Genomic DNA, 26,366 nt, shown 5'->3' with positions numbered 1-26,366 from the left:
GACGCTGACGCCGGTGGCCACGCCCCCGGGGGGCAGGCGGAGGCGGGTTCACGCCCGCCCGAAGACGGATAAAAGGAGCAACAAGCCAAGAAAGCATCCTCTTGTTCCTATGCTCTGAAGCTGCACCTCCCCGCTGCACGTGAGCTCGAGACGGAACGAAGAGCCAATTTTGAGCGTTGTAATCTTTCTCTTTGTCTTACAGATATCTTCGCTTGAGAATGCCGGGCAAGAAGGTCGGAAAGCGGGTCGGTACCGATCAGATGCTACGCATGCTCATAAAGGAGGTAGCCGATTTGAAGAAGCAGATGGCGGCTAAAGATGGGGAGGGAGGACCGAAGCGAGTCATCGGACCAGCTTTGCCGGGAGTAGTCCCTAGCGGGAGAGGCAAGAGGTCAAAAAGGGGGGCACTTGGGGGGGAAACCCCGGTTCCCGATACTCCACGTGAGGAGCCAACCTCGGTTCCGAAGGAGGGGCATCCGATCCCCGTGGTGGTCACCCCCGTGAACGGGGAAGATATGCCTCCCGAGTTGGCGGCGCAATTGGCAGCGTGGTTGGGGAAAGATAGTAAGGGCGCCACGGCTGACGACGCCCGGGCAGTAATGAGACAGCTGCGGGAATCCAGAGAGGCTGCGAAGGCACCATCTTCTGTTCCCCCACAGGTTCCGGCGGCTGAAAGTGCAGCAGGCCCAAGTTCGGCGGCAAGTGCGGGATCTACTTCAGGTAAGCGGCCATTGCCGATTGCGGGGGAGGGGTCTGTACCTTCTCGAAGGGAGAAGGTTGCCCAGCATGTTCCACTGGAAATTAAGGAAATGATTTGGGCGGATAAGTATGTAAACATGTTTTCATTGCTTACCGACCATTACGAGATAGAGCATGTGAAGAGCCAAAAGGAGCTCATGCATCCGAGTGTTTGGCGCGCGAAAATGGCCGCCTTTAAGGTTGACGAAAACATAGGTACTTGGGGCAGAGCGTGGGGCATTTTTACCTCCATCATGGGTGAGCGCAGGCCCGAGTTGTTGACCGAGTTGCCTATTTATCAGTCACGTATCATGGAGTATTCCCTGACGTACGGGGGCAATCAGTGGTTCTGTTATGACAATCTTTTTAGAAAGGCTAAAGAGCACAACCCAGTTCTAACATGGGATTGTTTCGACTCTGTCTCGTGGCAGAAAATGGAGAGTTCAGGAATGTTAAAAGTGCCATTGTCAGGGAGTAATGGGGGTGAATCTTCCCGCCAATCCTCTGGGACACCCTTTCGGACAGGTGCAGGTAACGAACACCACTCGAAGTCGAGTGGCAACACAGGTAAAAAGGGGATTTGTTGGAATTTCAACAGGGGAAAATGTACGAGGCCCCAGGGGTCATGCAAGTTCAGACATGAATGCGGGGGGTGTGGGCAGTCATCCCATCCTGAGTCCATGTGCAGAGCCAAGACGGGTGATAACGGTGGTAAGGGAAGCGCCAAACAGGTCTGAAATAGTCCGAGGGGCGCCTTTACCTACTCCGATTGATACCATGGCAATGATTCCTTGGCTCAACGAATACCCGGATCATGCTTCCGCTGGGGTGTTGCGGGATGGGTTTTCATATGGCTTCCGCATCCCAGTGGGGGATTTTCAGGGTGTAGCAAACTGTAAGAACCAACTGTCGGCCTTGCAGTATTCGGCGGTGGTTCAGGTAAAGATTGGGAAGGAGGTAACTCGAGGTCGTGTTGCCGGTCCATTTGATTTGCCACCGGTTGCTAACTTTGTTTGTTCCCCTCTAGGGGTGGTCCCCAAGAAGGACCCGGGTGAGTTTCGGCTAATACATAACTTGTCAGCCCCACGTGGTCTTTCCGTGAACGATGCGATAGACCCGGAAGTGTGTTCGGTGCGGTACGCATCTTTTGATGAGGTCGTCGCCATGTTGAATCGCCTGGGGCCCGGGGCGCTGATGGCAAAATCGGACATCGAGTCAGCGTTCCGGTTGCTCCCGGTACACCCAGACGATCAGCGTCTCCTTGGTTTTATGTTTCAGGGTCGCTATTACATGGATAGATGTATGCCAATGGGGTGCTCTATATCTTGTGCCTATTTTGAGAAATTCAGTTGTTTTCTGCAATGGGTATTTACAAGGAAAACGGGTTTTCGGCATGTTATGCATTATCTCGATGACTTTCTCTTTTTGGGGGCAGCCGGGGATCCTGAATGTGGTAAGGCGTTACATGAATTTCGTGTCTTAATGAATCAATTTGGTGTGCCATTGGCGCCAGGTAAGACTGTGGGTCCCTCAACTGTGCTCAAGTTCCTGGGGATCGAGCTCAACTCAGTAGAAGGTTGTTTTAGATTACCCAGGGAAAAAGTGTTAAAATTTGGGACATCCCTTGAAACATGTATTCGTGCGACGAAAGTAAACCTGCATCAATTGCAACAAGTGGTGGGTCAGTTGAATTTTGCCCTGAGAGTGATGCCAATGGCCCGCCCCTTTTCCCGCTCGATTGCACAAGCCATGGTCGGCCTGAAGGAAGGACATCACCGCACGAGGCTCTCGGCAGAGGTTCGCCAGGACATGCGCATTTGGTTGGCATTTCTGGCGGATTTCAATGGTCGAATTGTCTGGAACAAACCAGCGGTGTCCTCCGAGGAGCTGGGGCTTTGGACAGATTCGGCGGGGAGTATAGGTTTTGGTGCCATATTTGGGACACAATGGTCGGCTCAAAAATGGCCGTCATGGTGGCACGAGTGCGGGCTGACGAGTAACATTGCTTTTCTCGAACTCTTCCCTATTCTGGTGGCCTTGAAAACGTGGCCGGAGGGGTTCCGGGATCACTCTGTGGTGTTCTGGTCTGATAACATGACTGTGGTTGAGTGTATCAATAGTCAGGCAGCACGTTGCAAATGGATTCTGAGACTGCTCAAAGAAATTGTGCTATTATGTATGCAGTTGAATGTGCTCTTTAGGGCAAGACATGTCCCGGGGGTACTGAACCAAGCAGCTGATGCACTTTCTCGTTTCCGTATGCAGGCCTTCTGGGGTTTTCTGCCCACAGCGGACCCGGTGGCGGCACCCTTTCCCGAAGCTCTCTGGTCTCTCGGTGCCCCGAACTACAAAATCTCGTGGGAGAGAGTTTAGCACCCAGGACAAGGAAGGCATATGAAGGGGCGTTCCGTTCCTATTGGTCCTTTTTGGGTACTGCTAGGGGGGAGCTTTGGGGACAGGAAGAGCTTGTCGTAAAATTCTTGCTGTCTTTACATCAGGCAGGCAAATCAGTAGCTACGGCCCAGAGGCATCGGGCCGCCATTTCCTTTATGGCAAAGGCTCATGGGATTCAGGACCCGACAGCATCTTTCGTGGTGCAGAAAGCGCTACGTGGGTGGCAACGCCTTGAGGGTCGCAGAGTGGATGAGAGGCACCCGATAGGTCTGGATAGGTTGGCCCTGTTATTCTCCGTACTCCCTGCAACATGTTCATCCCAGTATGAAACTGTGTTATTCCGAGCCGCATTTGCGCTAGCATTCCATGGGGCTATGCGGGTAAGCGAACTAGTGGCAAAGAACAAGCGGGATACGATGGGGGGACTGTGCCGGGAGCACATCCGGGTCAAGGTCGAGACGATGACTGTCTCGTTTTTCAGGTCAAAAACCGATCAGGGTGCGATTGGGGACTGCATAATCATTCAGAGGATTCCCGGGTCTTCCATGTGCCCTGTTGTTTGCGTAGAGGAATATTTAGCGCAGAGGGTGGCATCATGGGGGGGGGACCTTGTTGAGACACGCTGACGCCACCCCACTGACGAGGTTTCAGTTCCGGCGGGTGCTGGCGATGTCAATTTCGGCCGCGGGCTTGAACCCCGGCGAGTTCGGGACCCACTCCTTTCGGATAGGGGCTGCTACTGAGGCTACAGCCAGGGGTCTGAGTGTTGAAAAAGTAAAGCGTTTGGGGCGTTGGTCCTCGAACTGTTACAAAAGGTATGTGCGGTTGCACATGTTGTGAAGCTGTAATGATGTACTCATGCTTCTTGTTTTTGTTTGGTTTTCAGTTGCGCAACCTTACTGTGGAAAACGAGCCCGAATTACCATCGATGCCCAGGCCGCTGGCGCAAACCGCCTCTTAGTTCCCATGTTAAATAATTACCAAAATAAAGAGACGGGCGCTGGAAGCAGGAATCAAGAACAGAGTTTATTTCTCATGAGGAGAGCCAGTCATTTCGGACACGAAACACAGTGTCTTTCGGGAGGTGCTCTAACAAGTGAGCTGAGACTCTTGCTTTTATATCTTACAAAACACTTGATAAAACAATCAGGACAGTATGACGCAAAAGAAAGACATCCCTATAATCCTCGTGGTGATCCTACTCCACATACGTTCACAATGGGGACCCTTGACCTGCTGATAAGAGGGGAGGGCAATCACGCAGCTGAGTGTTTCGTAGGGTGTGTACGCCTGATCATGGCCCAGGGGGTGGGGTGGCTAGGCATACAATAAGGGCAGTAAATGGTATCTCCTGGCTTAGGCGATGGCCTCGGACATGTGTGGTCAGCTGGACTCGGAGGAAGGGGTCATCAAAGGAGTGGTATTCATGCCTGCGTGGACAATCGAGCGCGGAGGGAGGGCTTGTCAACAGAGGGGCATTCATGGAAGGGAAGGAGGTGCTGGTCAGGCGCGGCCGTGACTCTCAAGGATAGGGCTTTGCGGAAGAAGAGGGTTTATGACTTGCTCATGTGAGGAGAAGGAGGGGGTCAGGGTGCGCGCAGGGCCAGGGTCGCACAGAGAGAGAGGGAGAGAGAGAGATCCTATGACCTGTACATGAGAGAACAGGGGCAGTCAGATACAGCTGGGGGGGGGGGGCTATGTCAGCTGAGGCGAAGGATGCTTCTTTGAGAGGGAAATGGGGAATGCCTGGGTCAAGCAGGAGGGTTGCCTTTCACATCAGGGTCGCGCAAAGGAAAAGGGTTTCATGGTCTATACATGAGAGAGGGGGTGCAAGATACGCGCAGGAGGGAAGCCGGGGATTCCAATGGGTAAAAAGGCCATGGCGCCTAGAATGGCTGTACATATGCATAGGGGTACGGGTTCTTACTGGCAGGGTGATACGGTCAATAATTTACAGTATCCATGGTGCCCACAGGGAGAGGAGTGGGAGAAGAAAGGGAAATGAATGCTGTCTATGTACATCAATTTCGTTAACTTTCACAGTCGCCCCTTTTTACATAACAGCAATCATTTTTTGCAACTGATGTGATTACAGGTAGACATGCATCGTTGACGAATTAGCACTTTGTCGATACTAACATGTGGCGTACAATCATAGACAGTTAAGGTGATGGGAAGAATGCAGTACATAGGAAATTACATTTTCGTTGTGTTCCTGACAATTAAACGCACTACATAGCATAAATCTTTCTGACTTAAAAAATGTGACCAATGAACAGTTTTGACCAGGTAGTTGAGAGCGGAATTCAGTTCAATACATAAGATCTCTTCGTCACAGTGTCTTTTTATCAGCGAGCCATCACTGGTAGGCTCTAATCCGGGTACTTTCGTTGGCGCTGTTGAGCACCGGCGGTGGAGCTATAGGTCCAGCTCGGTTCTATCCTTACGCGTTGCAGGGTGCGGTCAGTCCTCTGCTGTTAGACCACAGTCCTGTTCCCTAAACAATCCGTTTGGCGGCGCCTTATGCTCGGCACCTATAGTTCTGTGGCAACACCCTATTCCCATATAATTGCAGTTCTTTCCTTTGGCAAAAAGTCACGTGGGAAAGAGGGTGAATGTAGTTCAAATAGTCGATAGGAGAGAGAGTGAGCGGAGTTGGGTCAGAGTTCCTGGGACACACAAAAGGGACCAAGGGAGCAAAGGATAACAAGCAGGCAGGCCCATCAATCGGGCCCAAAGAAGGCAGACGGAGACTCCAGGCACATGTGGGTTAGCAGTCGGAGGGCTTCAAGGCGGCCCGTCATTTTTCATTTTCCACGTTGAAATTGCGGTCTCGTCCCGTGTCTTGTTGCTCTGCAGCTCCACCTCTGGTCGATGTCATACGTGTCCCAAAATCTGCAGTCAGGCTGAACGTCACATCTGACCCATCTCCTCCGGTGATCGTGAATCTTTGAATAGGTACAAGACAACGTTTTAGAGAAATGGCAGAAGAAGACATCTACGCATATGAATTCCTCCCTCAATTCTACGCATTTGAGAGTTTATGCTCATCGGTCACAGTCAGAGGTCTATTACCAAGCAGTGCATGTGTCAGCATTCCTACTGAGTTTATGGCAGGTTTTATTCATTGTCCTATTTATAACTCACGTGAGGATAAATGACATTTCCATCAACTGTGCGTTACATCATATTCAACATTACAGAGCATTTCCCTTCAGGACTGGCTAACATTTTCACACAGGGCGGGGGTGTCATCGTCGAGAGTCGGGCAAAACAACATTTCCTCAAGGGTCAACAGCTACTCATGGTCATTATGTTTATATCCGGGACAGCAACTGGGTTCTATCAAATGGGGAGGATATACTTCGGGCGCTCGCGCTTGGGTGCGAAGGGGTGGGGCAATCTGGGCATTGGGGGTCAATCTAGACGTTGGCGTTCGTCTCTGAAGAACAGACATAAGGTGCCATTGACATACAGTTCCCCTATAAATGGCCAGATTTGGGGGACTTTAGTCGTCTTACCTGTCCTTTCCTTCTCAGCCAATTCAAGTTCATTCATTTTGCAGAAAGGAGAGGCAGTAACATGGCGAGATACAGTCATTTTAGTTTCGGTCAATTTCGCTGAACACCTTCGCGTCCAATATGTATCAAATCAGACTGGTGCCGGTGGGGCACAATTTTACCAAAAAGAGGGAGGGAAAATAGGGAGACTCTCATAGAGAGTGAGAGTCGTCCGCAATCTAAACGAGCCATTCGGTACACGTATGACATGTAAAGAGAGAGAGAGAGAGATAAGGGGGTGGAGAGAGAAAGAGAGAGAGAGAGAGAGAGAGAGAGACGTGTACGAAAATAGGTCATTTAGTGCGCTCACAACACGGAACAGCAAAGGTCAGGTAACATGCAGATATAGACAGAGGGGAGACATATATTCGTACGTTACACACACACAAACTTTAGACAGGGAAGACGGCACATGTATTACACATATACAAGACATTCACAACAAGACAGGAAACAATTGTTAGTCTACAAGATCTGTTTATATATATATCCTACGTATCTTTACTATCCTATTTATCTACGTGCTTAGCTCTTTCTGCCCTTCCCCCCTTTCCCTTCTCGCTTGTCACGCCTGCGAGCGCTCCCAATTACCAATACTCACACCTCTGTTGGTTGATCAGAAATAAACCTGGTCGCGCTAGTTACCCATGGTTGGATCTTAAACCATTTTTCTGTTCCCTCCTGTGGTGGGAAGTTCTCCAGGCTGAGGCAACGGCAAGCATTGATCGGGAAAACAGTCGGACAGCTTGGCTATATCTGTAAGAGTGTGAGAAAGGGGGCAGTGCATTTTGAACATCGGCAACATTTCTAACTTCCTAGGCGGGTGGTGCCGTGGCAACCCTTACCCGTACAATTTTTCTTTGTCCTTTCCCTACCTAGTCAAAACGTCCAGTTATATTATTTAACGCGTCGTTTCTAGTCAATTTTTTTCGTCATTCAGTACTTGTCCAGTCTCTATGTCAGTCCATCCTCCCGTTGCTAGGTTCTAAGGAGGAACAGTCATGTTTAAGTCTACGTCTTTTAAAAAACTTTTATTTGTCATAAGGACCATACTCATATTCCCTTCTTCCCCTTCTCATTGGCGGTTCGGTCATCGTCCTTTCATACATCAGCCAAGGTTCCGACGTGACCTGCAGAAGGGAGGAGAAAGAAGGGGTGGGGGGGGGCAATATTCGAGCCTCATCAGCATGCAGTAATCCGGAAATGTTTTTACCTACCACATACTCGACCTATCTCCACGTAGTGCATTTCCCTACCATCACGGCGTTTAAGCCCAGATGGACCAGAAATGTCAGACAGATAATCATTGACGATCTGCGTATCTACATGAGTTACTTGGTCGTAACCCCTTTTGATCGGGTACAAGGGTGGCGGTCAGGTGGCATTTCTGTGGTGTCGTTTTAGGGCTTCTAAAGCACTTTTCCGGCTGCCTGTGACACATAGTGTGGCTGCTAAATATCGGGTCCTTTTTAACCTTTAACCTTCATCATACTTTCTCGTTGTTCACAGTAGTAATACATTCAAAACTCATTAATGCAACCGCTACAACTATGCTTTCGTTTTCAAAATACTTTTAATAAAAAGTGTTGACGTATAAATACAGGCCTACAACCCAGTGGACTAGCCACGGAGCAGATTGGAACTGTTCATGGGAAGAACGAAGCTGGTGGCAGTTCATTGCATAAAGTGCGGCAGTGCAATAAAATCGTATTAAACTCCCCTACAGAGCAAGCATGATGCATGTCAGTAATTCATCTTTAATAAATTCATAAATACATTATCCAATGTTCATTCATTACCTTAAATTACACCAATTCATTTTCCAACTCATAATCGGTACCCACCCTAAGTCAATTCATTGTCCAAGCACATACTCAATATCCTTCATATCTACTTTCATTATCCAAAACGTTATATATATCTCGGGGTAAAAAGCTTGCGCAATCAGGGTGCAACAAAGTTCATTAAAAACGTCTCATTTTGTGTCTGCGCCATTTTGGGTGGGGTCAGGCAAGTTCCAGCACAGTCAGAGTGTCTCTAGTCTCGCATGGTTGGCCCAGAACTTTCCGTTGGCAGTTCAAGAAGTCTTGTGCTATGTGGTTAACAGTCTAACAATATGGACCATGAGTCAAAGAGTGGGAAGGGCGGCAACAATTTTCCTACCGGGTCATTCTGGTGTTCCTCCGGAACTGAACAAGTCTGTGCCGTAGCTGCATTTTAGCCATTTCCAATCCGAGGCTGGTGCCGGCAGGAGTTGCTCCGATGTCGTGGTTCCCAGCGAAGGGGGCGGGGGCACCCATGCAGGGGGTCGGGGGCCCCCCGGCTCTTATAGAATCTTCAAGGTCGAGGAGAGACGATATGGAGCGTGTGCCCGTCCTGGGCAGAAGACCGCTTTTTGATGTTGACCCTCTTTAAGCAAAGAGTGTTGGGGTGTCGCTGGAAGCCTCCACCTGGAGGGAGGTGGGGGAGGTTCGTTCGCGCCACCTCCCCCTTCCAGCGACCCCGCGCCGTTCCTCGGCTCCGTCGCTTCGATATTGGCCGAGCCAGCCATTGAAGATGGGGGGGGGTGGTCGGCGGCTGAGGCAAGACAGCCCCCCCCCTCCCTTTTTAACATGTGGCGGGACTACCTCCAACTCTCCAGGGACCCGGAACGTGGCGGGACTACCTGTAACTATGCAGGCGATGGCGAATTTGGCATGTGGCGGGACTACTTGATTGGCCGCCGTTCTCGCCCCTGGCTTCGGCCTTCTTCGTGGGTCGGACCAGGCGAGAGACGGAAGGGGGGGGGTGGTCGGTGGCTGAGGCAAGACAGCCCCCCCCCCCCGTGGCCTGCAGGGCAGCAGGAGAGGAGAGAAGGAGAGGTCTCTGCCATTCTTTGGACCGCCTGCCCAACATCATCTCCTCCTGACCGTGGCCAGGCGAGCCCCTCGTGCCACGAGGCTTCGCCTTCCGGATGGGCGTAACCGCGGACCCGTTGCACTTCGGGAGCTTCCGGAATGGGGGGTAGGTACCTATTGATTTGCTTTCTATTTCATGTGACCGTTATTTGGGCGTGGTGGGAAATGAGGCAGACATGTTGGGAGCAGGAATAGGCAGTGGAGCCTAGCTACCTCGTGGCTATGTTCTGCTATCAAACTTTTTCGCCATTTTACATTTCTTATTACGAACTATTCCTAATGTTTCTTATTTCTGGTGAAGTCAAAAGCTCATCAGGGGGTTACTGACTTAGCCTGATTTCCTTTTATTTTTCTTTCTCTTCCTTAGCGTGTTTCGAGCTAAAGCTTTCTGTTAGTAGGGAACGGTGATCACTTCATATTTTTATGCGTCCTTTTCACTAGGGGGTACTTCTGGACGGACCAGACGAGTTCCCTCCAATAAATGGTCCGGGGTGGAACGAGATTATCGATCAAAAGGGGAACATATATTCCTTCATTAGGGTATCATCCTGGACGGACCGAGCGATGTACTTCCACTTACTAGGGTAGCCTCCTGGACGGACCAGTCGGTCTATTTCTACTAAATGGCCCATGAGTAGAGAGCATATGTCCTCCATAAGGGTAGTCTCCTGGGCGGACCATGCGAGCTACCCCACAATAACCAACCAGTGGGGAGTGGGTAGGACTGACGAATTCACAAAGGGGCATAACCTACCCTTTTCTACTTGCAAAGACTAGACAGAATATTTCCATTTCACGTTGTTTGCAAATAGAAAATACCTCAAACGAAACAATTCCTGGGACAACAATGTCCAGGCAACCAACCAATCAATGGGGAGAAAAACAGGCATGACGGATTACAACGGGGACAAATGTCTGCATTACCTGCCCTTCGCTATCCATAAAGGGGACAGAATATTCCTATTCGTCTCTGTTTGTGGACAGGGAAGATCTCAAAGAGCAACAATCGATTATTAATCGACTTCAAAACAATCAGTGGGGAGAAAAGTAGGCATGACGGATTACAACGGGGACAAAAGTCTGCATTACCTACCCTTCTCTATCTGCAAAGAGGGACGACGTTCCTATTCGTCGCTGTTTGCAAACAGAGAATGTCTCGTTCTCCAGAAGAGAACCAATATGTCAAGTAGCCTTCAAAGCTAAATGAACCAATACCAACCAATACAATATCAGTATACAAATACCGATTTCAATACAATCAATCAATCAATCAGGTGGATAGAACCACCCTACCAATCAGGCGTAAAAAACACCCTACTTAATCTTACCCGGACCGGAGCATACGGACAGTTCTTCGTCTTCCTCCTCCAGCGCCTGATTGTTCTCTTACTCCATGCAGCATTCCTGTGGGATTCCAGTCAGGACAATAGGTCACTCAAGAGAGGTCCGTTCAGAATTGGTGAAGCTCTGTCGATCGGCAGCCGGGCGAGGGCCCTCTCAAGGCAGGCATACCCCGATCATTTAGATGTTCACTTCTTCGTCTGGATCTCTCTTACCGGACCCTATGTCACTGATGGACCCCGCGTTGGGACGCCAATTGTGGAAAACGAGCCCGAATTACCATCGATGCCCAGGCCGCTGGCGCAAACCGCCTCTTAGTTCCCATGTTAAATAATTACCAAAATAAAGAGACGGGCGCTGGAGGCAGGAATCAAGAACAGAGTTTATTTCTCATGAGGAGAGCCAGTCATTTCGGACACGAAACACAGTGTCTTTCGGGAGGTGCTCTAACAAGTGAGCTGAGACTCTTGCTTTTATATCTTACAAAACACTTGATAAAACAATCAGGACAGTATGACGCAAAAGAAAGACATCCCTATAATCCTCGTGGTGATCCTACTCCACATACGTTCACAATGGGGACCCTTGACCTGCTGATAAGAGGGGAGGGCAATCAAGCAGCTGAGTGTTTCGTAGGGTGTGTACGCCTGATCATGCCCAGGGGGTGGGGTGGCTAGGCATACAATAAGGGCAGTAAATGGTATCTCCTGGCTTAGGCGATGGCCTCGGACATGTGTGGTCAGCTGGACTCGGGGGAAGGGGTCATCAAAGGAGTGGTATTCATGCCTGCGTGGACAATCGAGCGCGGAGGGAGGGCTTGTCAACAGAGGGGCATTCATGGAAGGGAAGGAGGTGCTGGTCAGGCGCGGCCGTGACTCTCAAGGACAGGGCTTTGCGGAAGAAGAGGGTTTATGACTTGCTCATGTGAGGAGAAGGAGGGGGTCAGGGTGCGCGCAGGGCCAGGGTCGCACAGAGAGAGAGGGAGAGAGAGAGATCCTATGACCTGTACATGAGAGAACAGGGGCAGTCAGATACAGCTGGGGAGGGGGGGGCTATGTCAGCTGAGGCGAAGGATGCTTCTTTGAGAGGGAAATGGGGAATGCCTGGGTCAAGCAGGAGGGTTGCCTTTCACATCAGGGTCGCGCAAAGGAAAAGGGTTTCATGGTCTATACATGAGAGAGGGGGTGCAAGATACGCGCAGGAGGGAAGCCGGGGATTCCAATGGGTAAAAAGGCCATGGCGCCTAGAATGGCTGTACATATGCATAGGGGTACGGGTTCTTACTGGCAGGGTGATACGGTCAATAATTTACAGTATCCATGGTGCCCACAGGGAGAGGAGTGGGAGAAGAAAGGGAAATGAATGCTGTCTATGTACATCAATTTCGTTAACTTTCACATTACGAGGCGGGGCGGACTGTGCAGTCGACCCGACACCTGGGAACCAGCGGTCAGACATCACCGGCTGCGGAAAGAGAGGTGTGGGTCGTGGGCCACTCATACGTGAGACGTGCCGCAGACGTATTCAAGGCAGGTGACATGATTCACATGGCTGGGGAATACGGGTACAGGGTAACCTTCTACGGAAGGGGCGGGCTCTGTATTGACCAGTTTCAATCCTTTTTCGAGGGCTTGTTAGGGCGGACAAGGTCACCGCCGTCTATAATCATAGTCCATCTTGGGGGTAATGATTTGGTGACCACTGGTAGACGACTGCTTCTCGAGGCAATGCTTTCCACTGTAAGTTGGTTGGCGAGAAGAGTTCCAGGGTGCACCATTGCATGGTCCCATATGATTCCACGTAAAATGTGGCGGGGGCGATTTCGGTTTCTGCTCTGAACCACTCAGTGAAGAAGGTAAATAACAAGTTGGGTAGATTGTTTCGTTCAAGTGCACTGCATTCTATCCCGCATGGTTGTATCAAGGGGGACAGTATGTATTTGGGAGATGGGGTCCATTTGTCCCGGGTGGGGAATGAGTTACTCATAGGAGACCTCATTGCTTGGCTGAAGAGTTTAAAACATGACCTTTAGGTAGGAGTTTTGTGGGGGGTCCGGATAGCCGGTCAACTATCCGGCCTGTGGCGGTAAGGTCATGATCGGTGAGCAGTAATTGGAAGATCCCTATGGGGGGGCGTCACCCATTACGGATGGGAGCGCTCGGGGGAGGTGGCCATTGGCCCCTCAACGCGGAGGCGGTCCCTTCTAAGGATGGGCCGCCGGAAGGAAAGGAAAGGCGGTCAAGGCCCCTTCCTGGATAGGAGGGGCTACGGGCCCTCCTGGGGAATTTCCCGGGGCCAGGACATCTGCGACGGCAGATGGGTAAGTTGTGTGGGGTTCGGGAGGGGGTTTACGCTACCTTTTAGACACCTCACACGAGTCCTCGGACGACCGTGAAATGGCGTCGAGTCCATTGGGGCCCCCGTCAAGTCAAAGGGAAATTGGTAGATGCACTTGAGGTACGCCTCTGTGCGGTCGCCCCCCCTCACAAGTGAGGGGGGTATTTTCTGGTTTAGGGATCTGACACCGGTTACGACCTTGCCGTTGGCCCTTAACGTTAGGATGTACAATTTCAAGTCAAATGTTTTGTAGGATGTTAGTTCGGCTAGGAGAACCTTTGTATTAGAGATCTGTTAAGGTTAGCCAAACATCGTAATGTGGAAATGAAATTGTACATAATATGAAACTGTTATTTTAATGTTTTAATTTTGTTTCATATTTTAATAAATACGGCCGGGAGGGTCACTCCCTCCCGCCTTCCAAAAGTTCAGAACAGTTTCCAGTTTCCCATCCTTGGGGATTGCGTTGAGAGGGGGTGGCGGGTATCTCTGCCATATGGAAAGGGGCGACCACTCGGTCCCCCCGAACGTATGTTGGAGTACCCCGATCCCCCCGGGAGGCCATCTTGGGCGGGGGGCGAGTCCCGGCTGGTATGCCCGAAGCGGCGTAGCCGGGGCGCGCCTTTTCCCGCCCTGTAGGGGGTTGTCCTAGACGCTGACGCCGGCGGCCACGCCCCCGGGGGGCAGGCGGAGGCGGGTTCACGCCCGCCCGAAGACGGATAAAAGGAGCAACAAGCCAAGAAAGCATCCTCTTGTTCCTATGCTCTGAAGCTGCACCTCCCCGCTGCACGTGAGCTCGAGACGGAACGAAGAGCCAATTTTGACCCACCCACCAGCCCCTGAGGACAGCCAGTTGTTTTGAATAAAGTTTTGATGTGGTAACTCTATTTCTTGCAGGTTGTGATGATTGTCGTGTTATTTTGAGTATGCAATAAAGAATGGTCATCTACAGTATGTTTTTTCAAATAAAGTAATTCTGCACTAGTATTGATCAGTAATCATACGTGAAATAGTTATGGTTGTTTTGTAATTGAGTGATTTTAGTTAAATTGTCGTATTTATTTTGGTCAGGCGGTAAGGTCATGATCGGTGAGCAGTAATTGGAAGATCCCTATGGGGGGGCATCACCCATTACGGATGGGAGCGCTCGGGGGAGGTGGCCATTGGCCCCTCAACGGGGAGGCGGTCCCTTCTAAGGATGGGCCGCCGGAAGGAAAGGAAAGGCGGTTAAGGCCCCTTCCTGGATAGGAGGGGCTACGGGCCCTCCTGGGGAATTTCCCGGGGCCAGGACATCTGCGACGGCAGATGGGTAAGTTGTGTGGGGTTCGGGAGGGGGTTTACGCTACCTTTTAGACACCTCACACGAGTCCTCGGACGACCGTTAAATGGCGTCGAGTCCATTGGGGCCCCCGTCAAGTCAAAGGGAAATTGGTAGATGCACTTGAGGTACGCCTCTGTGCGGTCGCCCCCCCTCACAAGTGAGGGGGGTATTTTCTGGTTTAGGGTTCTGACACCGGTTACGACCTTGCCGTTGGCCCTTAACGTTAGGATGTACAATTTCAAGTCAAATGTTTTGTAGGATGTTAGTTCGGCTAGGAGAACCTTTGTATTAGAGATCTGTTAAGGTTAGCCAAACATCGTAATGTGGAAATGAAATTGTACATAATATGAAACTGTTATTTTAATGTTTTAATTTTGTTTCATATTTTAATAAATACGGCCGGGAGGGTCACTCCCTCCCGCCTTCCAAAAGTTCAGAACAGTTTCCAGTTTCCCATCCTTGGGGATTGCGTCGAGAGGGGTGGCGGGTATCTCTGCCATATTGAATCACACAGAAGTGGCTTAAAGCACTGAACACTTTACTACAGGAGCTGATCTGGTTTGTATGTCTTTAAGATGCATGCCTTTACTACACATGCCTCTACCCTGAACCATATACCATGCATATGCCTTAAACCGCGTATGCCTTCACCTCACATATACTTTTACCACACATGCCTTTACCATGCAAGTATATTTAAGGTACGTTAAAACCGTCCTTCCACTCTCTCTCTCTCTCACTCTATATATATATATATATATATATATATAAAATTGAAAAAATAATAGGTTTCAGGGACGTTATAGTTAGAAATTAGCATTTAAAAAAAACTTTAACATTTACTGAAAAAAACAGGTTTCACTGACGTTATAGTTAGTTGGACATTTCTCTCATACAAAAACATAGAAATTCGGAGGTTAAAATTAGTTAAGCTAACTATAACTTGTGCCCCGGCAATGCACTGCTGATGACGTCACATATTACATCATTAATGACATGGTCAGTGACATCACTGATGACACCACTGATTCCATGAGTGGAATGTTGGTGTTCCCATGCTTCCACCCATGGATTTCAGGCAATCCCAGATTTACTCAAATTTGTAGACCTGGGATTGTGTGAAATCACTACGCCTCCCAGACATTTTGTTTCTCCACGCTATTTGCTCTTTCTATATATGCTGTAATCCCCAACACACATAGAAAGAGGAAAATGCCTTTGGAGATTGCTTTTGTGCAGGAAGGTATCCATTCCAGCACAAAAACAATTCTCCTCGTAACGCAGTCACCCTCCCACCATGGTGCAAGGGTGCCTGCGTTGGCACTAAGCTGCATGGAGTGCACCAGTGCTATCAGAGAGCAGAAGTGTGCCATATCTTAGTAGATATAGTGAATTTATGCTCTCTTCCTCCCACACAACGCAGAGTGGCAAGTTGCCTTACTACACCCGTTGCATGAAAGGTTAGTAAGTCTGGCCCTCATTGTAAATCTGGACGGTTGGGTCCCAGAAGGGCTCGAAAGGCTGGGAGTGCAAGTTTAAAAATGGAGCATTCTGATTCTCCTAAGGGGCTTTATTTCCCTTGGGCCTTCTTGCTCCCACAGGAGGCAGACTCTCATGGGGAACGAGCACTCTGATAGGCTGCCAGCAACATGAGAAAAATTTAGCTGTCAGCTATTACAGGAGTCTGGGACTTAGTCCCCTGACCTGGAATAAAAAAAGGAAAATAGTATAAGGGGGCAGGGTAGGGATACCCTGACCCCCTAGGCCTCATTGGGGACCCCCCTGAGTGACCCTATCTAAGGCCCAAAGAATAAAATCAGTATGGCCCCCTCCTGACCCTCTAAAGGCCCGGGGAGCTCACCCCCGGACTGAAATTTTACACAATGTGAGGGGGCCATGCCGCCTAACACCCTGAGCCTCTAAAGGCCCCAGGGAGCCCACCCCTGGAACTGATATTACTTAAATTAGGGAGGGGGCAATAAAGGCCCTTGGAGCCTACCGCAGGCCAATTACTGTAAGGGAGGAGGTAGGATGCCTTGTCACCCCCCACCCTGAGCCATTAATGAACCCCGGGACCCCATCCTCTGGGTCCGCCTCACATACTATATCCAGGGATAACCACCACAGGGACATAGTAATATCCCTGCTAATACCAGCGTGGGCAGGGAAACCTGTGTTTGCTCCCGCTTGGTGGAAACATTTTTTAATCCCTTGCCTAGTGGAAGCAAACATCAAGTCCGTTCCCAGTGGGCGGGATCTTTAAAAATGCTACCACCCGCTGGGAGTGGACTTCTGATCTGTTTCGGAAAGCAGATCAAAATATTGCTCCAGCCCACAGATAGCAGCATTAGTCTAGGGCTAGGAGGAGCACAGGTGTAGGACCTCGTTAAAAATATAGCTCTTCTTCCCCCTCTTTGTTTACATCCCAAGGATCACCACTTTGTAGGTGCAAAAAGGCTGTTGAAGGGGCATTAGTGGAAGGGGCTGCACTGCGCTCAGAAGAGTGGTGTGGCATGCGAAAAATACACAGGAGCAGATCACTGGATTTCTATTTCTATTTCTGGATTTGGTGAAGCGCAACAGCTACCCCAGCAATGGGGTGTCCCGGCGCTAAGAAACAGGCACGCAGACTGAGGATAGAGGGGGAGGGGGGGAAGGGGAATCTAGGGAGCGGGGAAGAGGTGAGTCTTAATTGCTTTACGGAAGGCTGGGAGGGAATCAATGGAACGAATGCAGAGGGGGAGATCATTCCACAATTTGGGCCAAGGACGCTAAAGGAACGGCCTCCCGTTCGGCAGAGTCGAATCCTAGGGATTGTCAGGAGGAGTTGGTTGGAAGAGCGCAAAGCACGTCCAGGAACGTAGGGTTGGGCAAGGCTACGAAGCAGAGGGGGATTTCCTTGTTTAACGATCTTAAAGATCGTGACTAAGGCCTTGAATTTAATTCGGAGTTCCACGGGCAGCCAGTGGAGCTTACGGATGGTAGCTCTGGCTGAACATCTGCGTGGGAGGCCGACCAGCGTTCTGGCTGCCGCATTCTGGATACGTTGGAACCTAGTTGTTTCCGCTTTGTTGGCTCCCAAAAGGAGGACGTTAGCGTAGTCCAGGCGCGATAGGATGGTGGCCTGGACGATTAGCTGGCGAGCCTTAGAGTCGAAGAGCCCAAGTATGGGCCTGAGGTTCCTTAGAAGGCCTATGCAGGTGGCTGCCACCTTTTTAGTGTGGGACTGGAAGCTAAGGTTGGCATCCACCCAGACTCCCAGATTTTTGACACAATTTTTGGGGAGTGGAGTAGCGCCTAGGGATGACGGCCACCAGTGCTCGTTCCAAAGGCTGGTGTTGCGGCCTAGGAGGAGCACCTCGGTTTTTCCGGCGTTGAGTTGGAGGTAGTTGTCCGTCATCCAGCGGGCCACAGCAGTCATACCCTCTTTAAACTTGGATGCCACGGAGGACGGGCTTTCCGAGAGGGTGACAACCAGCTGGGTGTCGTCGGCGTACGAGACCAGCGTGAGCCCCCACTCTCTAGCCACGTCAGTAAGTGGCTGGACGTATAGATTAAAGAGGGAGGGGCTCAACGCTGAACCCTGGGGGACACCTTGAGCTATGGGGTGGGGTTTAGAAAGAAATGGAGGAGCCGACACCTTGAAGGATCTATCCTTGAGAAAGGATTGGAACCATGCAAGTGCGAGGCCAGTCACACCGGCCATCTCCAGACGTTTCAGAAGGATGTCATGGGATACCGTGTCAAAGGCTGCGCTGAGATCAAGGAGAATCAGCGCAGCACTTTGACCGGAGTCTAAAATCGTCCGGAGATGCTCAGTAGTGGCCAGTAGGGCAGACTCCGTACTATGGCCTGCGCGGAAGCCGTTTTGGGAGGGGTCCAGGATTCCGTGAGGTTCCACATGTTTCGAAAGGATGCCATTAACATGGGTTTCGGCTATTTTGGAAATCCAGGGGAGAAGGGATATAGGCCGGAAATTTTCTGGTTTGGAGGGGTCGAGGGTAGGTTTTTTAATTATCGGTGATACCCATGCTTGCTTCCAAGCTATGGGTACAGATCCTGTAGTAAAAGAAAGGTTGAGGATGTTCAGCATGGGGGATAGAAAAAAGTCCATCGAGTCCAGGAAATGAGAAGGACTCATGGGGTCAGCTGGGGAGCCAGACTTCACTTTCTTACCTAGTCTGATCAGGTCTGCAGCGGTGATGGCAGAAATTTGGGACAGAGGTAAGATGTTAGGAGCTGTGGTTTTAGGAACTCCACGGAGAGGAGCGATCTGTGGAAAGGTCGCATAAATTCTCTGGACTTTTTCAACGAAATATGTTGCGAGCTGCTCACATTGTTCGTTGGAAGAAATTTTTGGTGGGGGCGCCCTAGGGTTTTGGAGCTCTTTCACTAGTTTGAAGATGATTTTAGATGGGTTCGCATTGGAGTTAATTTTGTTGGTATAAAAAGAAGCGCGGGAAGATCTGATGGCTTTATGGTAGGTCTTAAGCCTGGATAGATATTCTGCCTTATACTGGTTATCATAGTGTTTCCTCCATAGGCGCTCAGCTTTTTTACACTCCTTGCGCATTGCCCTAAGGGTATCGTCGTACCACGGGTTAGAGGGTGTATTACGTCCTTTAGTCAATTTAGCCGGAATAAGAGTGTCGAGGCCATTGCTGATCCAGTTGGTGAACAAGGTGTAGGTCGCGTCTATTTCCTGGTTAGCATCGTATTGGAACTCTCCAAGGGTTTCATGTAGGGCGAGGGGGGAGAGTTTGTGCCAGGGTCTTTTTAGACGCTGAATGGATTCAGTTTTAAACTGGCGTTGAGGTGCCGGAACACTCAGTTTAACAAGGTGGTGATCCGTCCATCCCATGGGGGTGGGGGTTTCTGTAGCTGCCTCCTGTATGTTAGAAAAGATCGGATCTAGGGTATGTCCAGCTATGTGGGTAGAAGTGTGGACTAGAGAGTTGAGCACTTTACTATAACAGGGTTGGGGGAGTGATAAGGAGGGCTGCCTTTAGGTTTATTTAACTGCTCAAACCACAACTGCTTGCATTGTACCTTAATGGCTACTGTAGAGCAGATGACGTGCAGAAGGGAAAGAGATACACATGTGTGGGAGATACATGCAAATGAAGAGAGGTTGCATATGACTGTTGCAGCGCTGGCTATTATTATTGTAATTTGAAGCGCTATGGGCGAATCGGAAATAGGAATATGTGCTTTTACAGGTTTGTGTAATTGCTGAAAATGGGCACATGGAGACATCGAATGCTATATGTACAGGACCTATTTGTTACTTGTAAAAACGTACTAAAATATATTTCAAATAAATCTTGCCAGATATACGAAGTTTTGTCGGTGGTTTTCACCCAGGTGAGATCTCAAAGACACACCTGAAATCTTGGCTGCGCACAGCCCCAAGGGTTGGCATCAGAATGTTATCACTCAGGCCCACATGCATCATTGTTACATTTTGCACTTCCTAATTTGCGAAAAATAAGGAATCGCAAATTAAGAAGTGCAAAATACTATGCATCATTGTTTTCGGTATTCATTTGGGATTCGGTAAAAATCGCAATTTTTACCGAATCCCAAATGAATACCGAATTCTTAAGTGCATTTTCGCAATTCCTATTGCTTCCTATGGGCCAAAAGGCCCATAGGAGTCAATGGGAAGGCATCAGCAAATTGCGAGTGGCACTTTGAAAATTTCATGGGTGCAGGGGGGGGTCCAAACGACCCCCCCATGCACCCCTGAAATGTATTTTTCGCATCATGTTTCACACACACATGTCCTAAGGACATGTGTGTGTGAAACATGAATGTAGAAAAAAAAACATTTGCAGCATTTTAAACACTTTTTCCAAATTTACCGAGTGGTTCAACCACTCGGTAAATTTGGCACCCTAATTGCGACTTTGCACTTGTGAAAGTAATGATACATTGCTTTTAAGAAATCGCACATCTGCGACTTCTTAAAAGCACCCGCAATTTTAGAACTCGCAACAATGTTACGAATTCTAAAATTGCTTCATGCATCCCAAAAAGCACTTTTGCATTCGCAAACGGCCGATTTTAAGTAATCGCACCGTTTGCGACTACAAAAATGCTTGATGCATGTGGGCCTCAGATCTGTCTCATTCCATTGCGTCTCAGCATAATGGAGGACGATTGTTTATGTCCTCTTAACCTGCTAGTGCAAAAGGGCCACCTGAACGCAGACAAAATAAAGGAAGCTCACTCGAGACAAAATTGCACTGTTAAATGCGAGATTTGACGGCCACTTGAGAGTAGGTCGGGTCGTTTGCATTGACATTTTTCAGTGCTGAGCAGTGGACGAACAGCATTCATCAAAGGTGGTATTTAGAAGGAAGCAGCAGATCAGGGAAGGATTAGAGAGGAGAGCTTCTTTAATTTGGATTGGTGAGATTTCAGTAGCCTATAATGAGGATGGTTTTGTGGGTTTTGCGATTTCACTATGTCCCTTGTGAGTAGCCTGGGCAGTGTCTAATTTAGAGATGAGCAGAACAGCGGTTGTTCATGAATACAATTTACATCTAAAATAAATTACTAATACCTGCCTCCCCAGCCATTTCTTTAGCTTTTGGGACCTAGAATAATCTGTACTGTCTCACTTCCAGGCGAGAGAGATGGTTAGTAGTTGTTTTGGCGGTGATGACAGGGGCGATGGGTGGTGCAAGCTGCAGTGGCCTCCTAGTTTGCAGTAAATGTCACAGTTGATAACATTGTAGGCTTTCAATTTTGAGTAGTAGAAATCTCTGCTTTGAGGCAACCAGAGTAACATCTCGGGTCCCACCAGTTAGTGTGACCCCAGGTTCTTTGATGATACCACAGGCGCTACCCATTTAATATTCATAGCCTCCTTTCTCTGCAGGCCTTTCAGACACAGGAGTACGACCGCATCACTGTCCTGAGGAGCGCCTTGTGGGTCCATTGCAATCACTACTCCATGCAGTGCGTCAAGGATGATGAGGTAGGTGGCCTTCATACTCACTGAAAAAGATACATTGCCGTAATGGATTGCCTTTCAGATCCGCATCCACAGTTTTTAGACATGTTCACACCCTTCTCAAGCTGTCCTTTGCCACTTGATTCTCTGTTCCCTATTCAGATGTGAGAATCCAGCGCATTTGATTTTGCACAGATCACTCCTAGTGGCAGACTTCCAAGCCCCTAGGAGTATATCACTCTTCTTGGTCAGTAATCCCTCTTGACCATCACTCTTTTCTTTAATAGTCCTACATCTAAGTCTTTGCCTGAGATCAGCCTATGACATCCTCAACAGATAACCTCTTGAAAGACTGTGCACTCTGCTGTTGGTTCCCCTGCTAGGGCTGGCTGGCATTGCCAGTGGAAGAGCAGCTTGATGTCCAACATTCATTTGCTGCGCCTAACAAATAGAGCGCCTACAGAGGAACTGCCTCAAGTACCGTTTACTCACTAATAGCAGTGCAAGCCAAGCTCAAAGGCTGAACTCCAGGCAGAAAGGCAAACATTCACACGGGCACCTGCCATCAGGTAAATGATAAACTACATATCACTTTGGCATAATGTTATAGAAAAAAATATTATTCAATAAACATAATGAAAAAAGGCATACTGCACAAAAATAAAGGTAATCGGTTTAATTCAGGTCACTGTCGATAAACGTTTGACATTAAATCTGTGGAGCCCACTTTTATGAGGGCATGGAATATAAGCTGCCCAAGGGTAGCTCCACCAGGCTCTTTAAACACGTCTGGAGCCTTTTATCAGAGGGTTTTATTAGCTCCACTGGTGTCTGGTGATATTTAAAAGTAGTGGGGAGCAATCCTTGCTGTGATTTCAGCGAGCAAGCCCAACTTCTTGTATGTGGGTCCGTGGGTTCTCTGGCGAGAACAATGTACAAGAAATGGGATCAAAGAGCGCCTTTAAACTACAGTCTTCACATACATTTACTAAAAACCCTTGGGTTATGAAAGGCCAGCCATTAAATATTCAAATACTTTCGCGGTGTGGCAAACCAAAGACGCCTCATGCTCCGAGAGTTGACACATATTATTTTTAAAAGTTGTTTTAATCCCCTCATATGTCAATAATTATCTCTAATATGCCTGGATCAACGTTTTATCATGCGCTTCCCCTATATGCGATGGGTGCATATATTGCCAAGATTACTTGCCTGAATTTCGCTTGAGATGCCATCCATATAAAATGGGGAGACTCTTATGTGAGCAAACGTCTCTAGTATGTCAAGAGCAGCAATAGGTCATGGTTTACCCACTCCCATGAGCCATAGTTGAGCTCTCTTATTCCTAGAATTACTGCAGTAATTCCTGCCGGGTCACTTATTCTCAGTCACTCCCCTTCACTCACATCCTTGCACACAAATAAACACACTCATTTATACACAGTTTCTCTCTCACACACAATCTCACATACTTACCTGCGAACTCCCAAAATGTTTACTTACCTCAGCTGCCGGCGCAGGTCTTGCTTCACCTCCTGGTGCCTATTGACCCTGGAGGCAAGCACACCGCTCCCTGCCACCTCTAGCAACCCTGAAGTAGCAAACAGCTGAACCTGTGCGGTGAATTTTCCAATTTTCATCATCTTGCTTTTTCACCCCACGCTTTCTTCTTTGCTGAGGTGGGGAATGACACATCGACACTGTATACCCAGGGTCACTCGAGGGCTTAAGCCTCAAGAGGCAGGGTCTACATTTACCACTGATGCTACAGCGTGGTACAAATGGGGAGGCACTGAGGTGTGCTTGGTCTCTGCCACCAGGACCGTGACTCTGCCATCCCTGGACAATGTCTAATGGCCGGTTCAGGCACTTTTATGTGCCTGAACCAGCCATCACATAGATGTCTGCCTGCCTCAGACTGTTGCTTGACCCTCATTTTTAACAGAAAGGATTGCCGTTTTTTAAATTATAGTAATAATACATAATAGACTGTCTTTCACTAGTAGTGTAATGAAAAAGCTAAAAAAAAACCAAGGAGGCTGAGCCTCATTACCCATAACAGCAAACCACTGCCCCACCGCCTCAAAACAGATATCTAGGGATATGGGTGTCAACAAACCTGGGCATGTTTCAAAGGGATCATTTAGATCCACTGCTCTAAGACTTAGTTCTGACGTATCATACAGTAGAAAATGCTCCCACTCTCACTAATGGTTTGCAAAGCCTTAATTAAAATGACATCTATGCCACGGTTACTATACATGCTCGCTCCAAAACATGTCTTATGTAATCACGGGTGTGAATTTCATGAACCTGGACAACTTGGTATGGTCGATGCTATGGAAAGACAATTCACTTAGAATGGCATTGACAACTTTGTGAGAGTACACCTTTCAAGAGAAGAATGGCTTTACCTAATATTAGGACGCTATGAGGCCACTCAGCTTTGCCCCACAGAATGAGTCAGCTCTGATACTCAAGATCCGTACATGTCATTTACTGAAGTAACTTGGGATATTGCACTCCTGCAGCACAGAATTAGCATTGAAATTAAGGATGAAGGTTACCAATAGGCATGAGCAATTTTGCGAATCTCGCGTTCGCGAATTTTGCGGGTTTGCGAACTCGCAATCCGCAAAATCCGTGAATTCTCGCGAATTTGCGGATTTTTATTTTTTTTATGTTCGCACGGGTTTCTGCAAGTTCGCGAGGGTTTTGTACAATTTCGCAAATTGCGAAATTGTACAAAACGCGTGCGAATTTGCAGCAACCCGTGCGAACACAATTATGTGAAGAGAAAGAAGCTCCTGGCCACAGGAACAGCACGGGGATTGTGCTCATGAAAGTCAAGCATTCAAAGGCCTCTACCCAGCATCACAGCTGATTTTCCACAGTAGATTTGGGAAGAGGCACACCTGTCCCGCCTCGAAGACGCTCATGATTGTTTTTGGGCTAATGAATGAGTCACTGATTTTGAGCATCAACTAGTTCGAGCGACCATGCAAAGGTCGCCCTCTACCCAGCATCACAGCTGATTTTCCACGGTAGATTTGGGAAGAGGCACACCTGTCCAGCCTCGAAGACGCTCAGGATTGTTTTGGGGCTAATGAATGAGTCACTGAATTTGAGCAACTAGTTCAAGTGACCATGTGTGTGTTACTATGCAATCGCCCTGAAGGGCGCAGGGGTCCCTTGAGTGACCTGTGTGAGGCTGTGCTTGTAACTATTTTACAATGGCGCCAGCAAGCTGCCAGCGCCGTTGTAAAATAGTTACAAAGTTAGCTTGCACAGGAAGCACTTAGATAAAATAAAGCAGCACCTGCTTCATTTTATCTAGTGGTTCCTGTGCAAGCTAACTTTGTAACTATTTTACAACGGCGCTGGCAGCTTGCTGGCGCCATTGTAAAATAGTTGCATGAGTGGGGGTTCAACTTTTGAACCCGTTACGCTCGTGGATTTTTTTTTGCGGATTTTGCGGGAAATCCGCAAAATTCGCGGATTGCGGATTTCCCAAAAATCCGCAAAATCCGCGAGCGTAACGGATTTCCCGCTCATGCTTAGTTACCAAGTATATGTTGGTGGAAAGGGAAATTGACACTTTTAGAGTAGATTCCCAATAGCATCAGCATCTCTCTATTTGGAGATATATGAGATGCCTCTGGCATTAAGTCATTCTCACAACTGCAAACAGAATATTCACTAGTGGGCACACGGGCATTTAGGTACTTACAACTCAATACTCACTTTACACACACATTTATTTGTAAGGGCACAGTAGAACTAGAACAAGCATCACTGTAAGGCAAACTGTTGGACACCAGCCTTACAAGAAAGGGAGTGGGAAAACAAAATTCCATTGGGAATGTGATGTGGGTGAATTAGAGAATAGATGATGGGACTAGGAATTGATATACCTCAGAGTTCATTAATAAGGTTAGGATTCCACCTGGTTCAGCTGAATAGCCTACACAAGAAACACATTAACTCCCAGCTAAGCATGGGCGCATTTTGCGAATCTGGCGTTCGCGAATTTAGCGAGCTCGCAATCCGCAAAATCCGCGAATTCCTGCGAATTTGCAGATTTTTTTTTTTGTGTTCGCAAGTGTTTCTGCCAGTTCGCGAGGATTTGGTACTAGTTCGCAATTGCGAACTTACTTGTCAGCTCGCAACGGTCGCGACTATGTTGTTTCTAAGTCTGGTTCATCATCACAGCCTCCCAGCACCCTCTGTTTCACCACTGTCACCCTCTGTTTCACCCATGCCACCCTCTGTTACATCAATGCCACCCTCTGGTTCATCATCACTGTAGAAGATGGGGGGGAAAAGCAGGCACACCTGCCCTGCTTCAACTGACATGAATTAATTTGGGGTTAGTTTATTAACAACACCTGCCCTGCCCCAACTGACAATAATGAATTAGGGGCTAATTAATGTGTCACTGAATTTGAAGTTCCAGCCTGGCACCTGCTTGTCTGCTCCCTTAGCTGTAAATCAGGACCTTTGTGGCATACAGTTAAGGTCAGAGCAGGGTCACACAACAATAGTTGCAAGCAGGCAACCGAATTCTGGAGGGCCCCTCAGGAAGCACAACAGGGAATCGTTACAAATCATGAGAATGACCTTTTGCACCTGCTTATTTGTTTTGCTTTTGCAAAAATAGTTTTTCGGTAATTTCGCGCTATTTGCGAGGCTCGGCGTCGTGCGAAACTGACTGCGGAATCCGACAATTCTTGCGAATGAGCTTTCTATTTTTTTTGCGGCGTGTTATTTTGTGAGTTTTTTTGCAGTATTCGCGAGCCGCTTGCAGCGCAACACAC

At 48.7% G+C, this 26,366-nt stretch overlaps 1 protein-coding gene across 2 annotated transcripts in view; it reads left to right on the top strand.

The window, feature by feature from the left end:
• The window catches only part of PSTPIP1 (proline-serine-threonine phosphatase interacting protein 1), a 527,591-nt gene that overhangs the window by 362,991 nt on the left and 138,234 nt on the right, over positions 1–26,366 (top strand). For both annotated transcript variants that reach the window (XM_086959166.1, XM_086959165.1), the window contains exon 10: positions 21,475–21,573. In XM_086959166.1, coding sequence (XP_086815292.1) covers positions 21,475–21,573 — 99 coding nt within the window. The remainder of the gene's footprint in view (positions 1–21,474; positions 21,574–26,366) is intronic.

The sequence above is a fragment of the Lissotriton vulgaris genome, chromosome 2_2, assembly GCF_964263255.1.
Source record: "Lissotriton vulgaris chromosome 2_2, aLisVul1.2, whole genome shotgun sequence".
Taxonomy (NCBI): Eukaryota; Metazoa; Chordata; class Amphibia; order Caudata; family Salamandridae; genus Lissotriton; species Lissotriton vulgaris.
The sequence above is the reverse complement of the archived record's forward strand: the minus strand, read 5'-3'. Positions and strand labels throughout refer to the sequence as shown.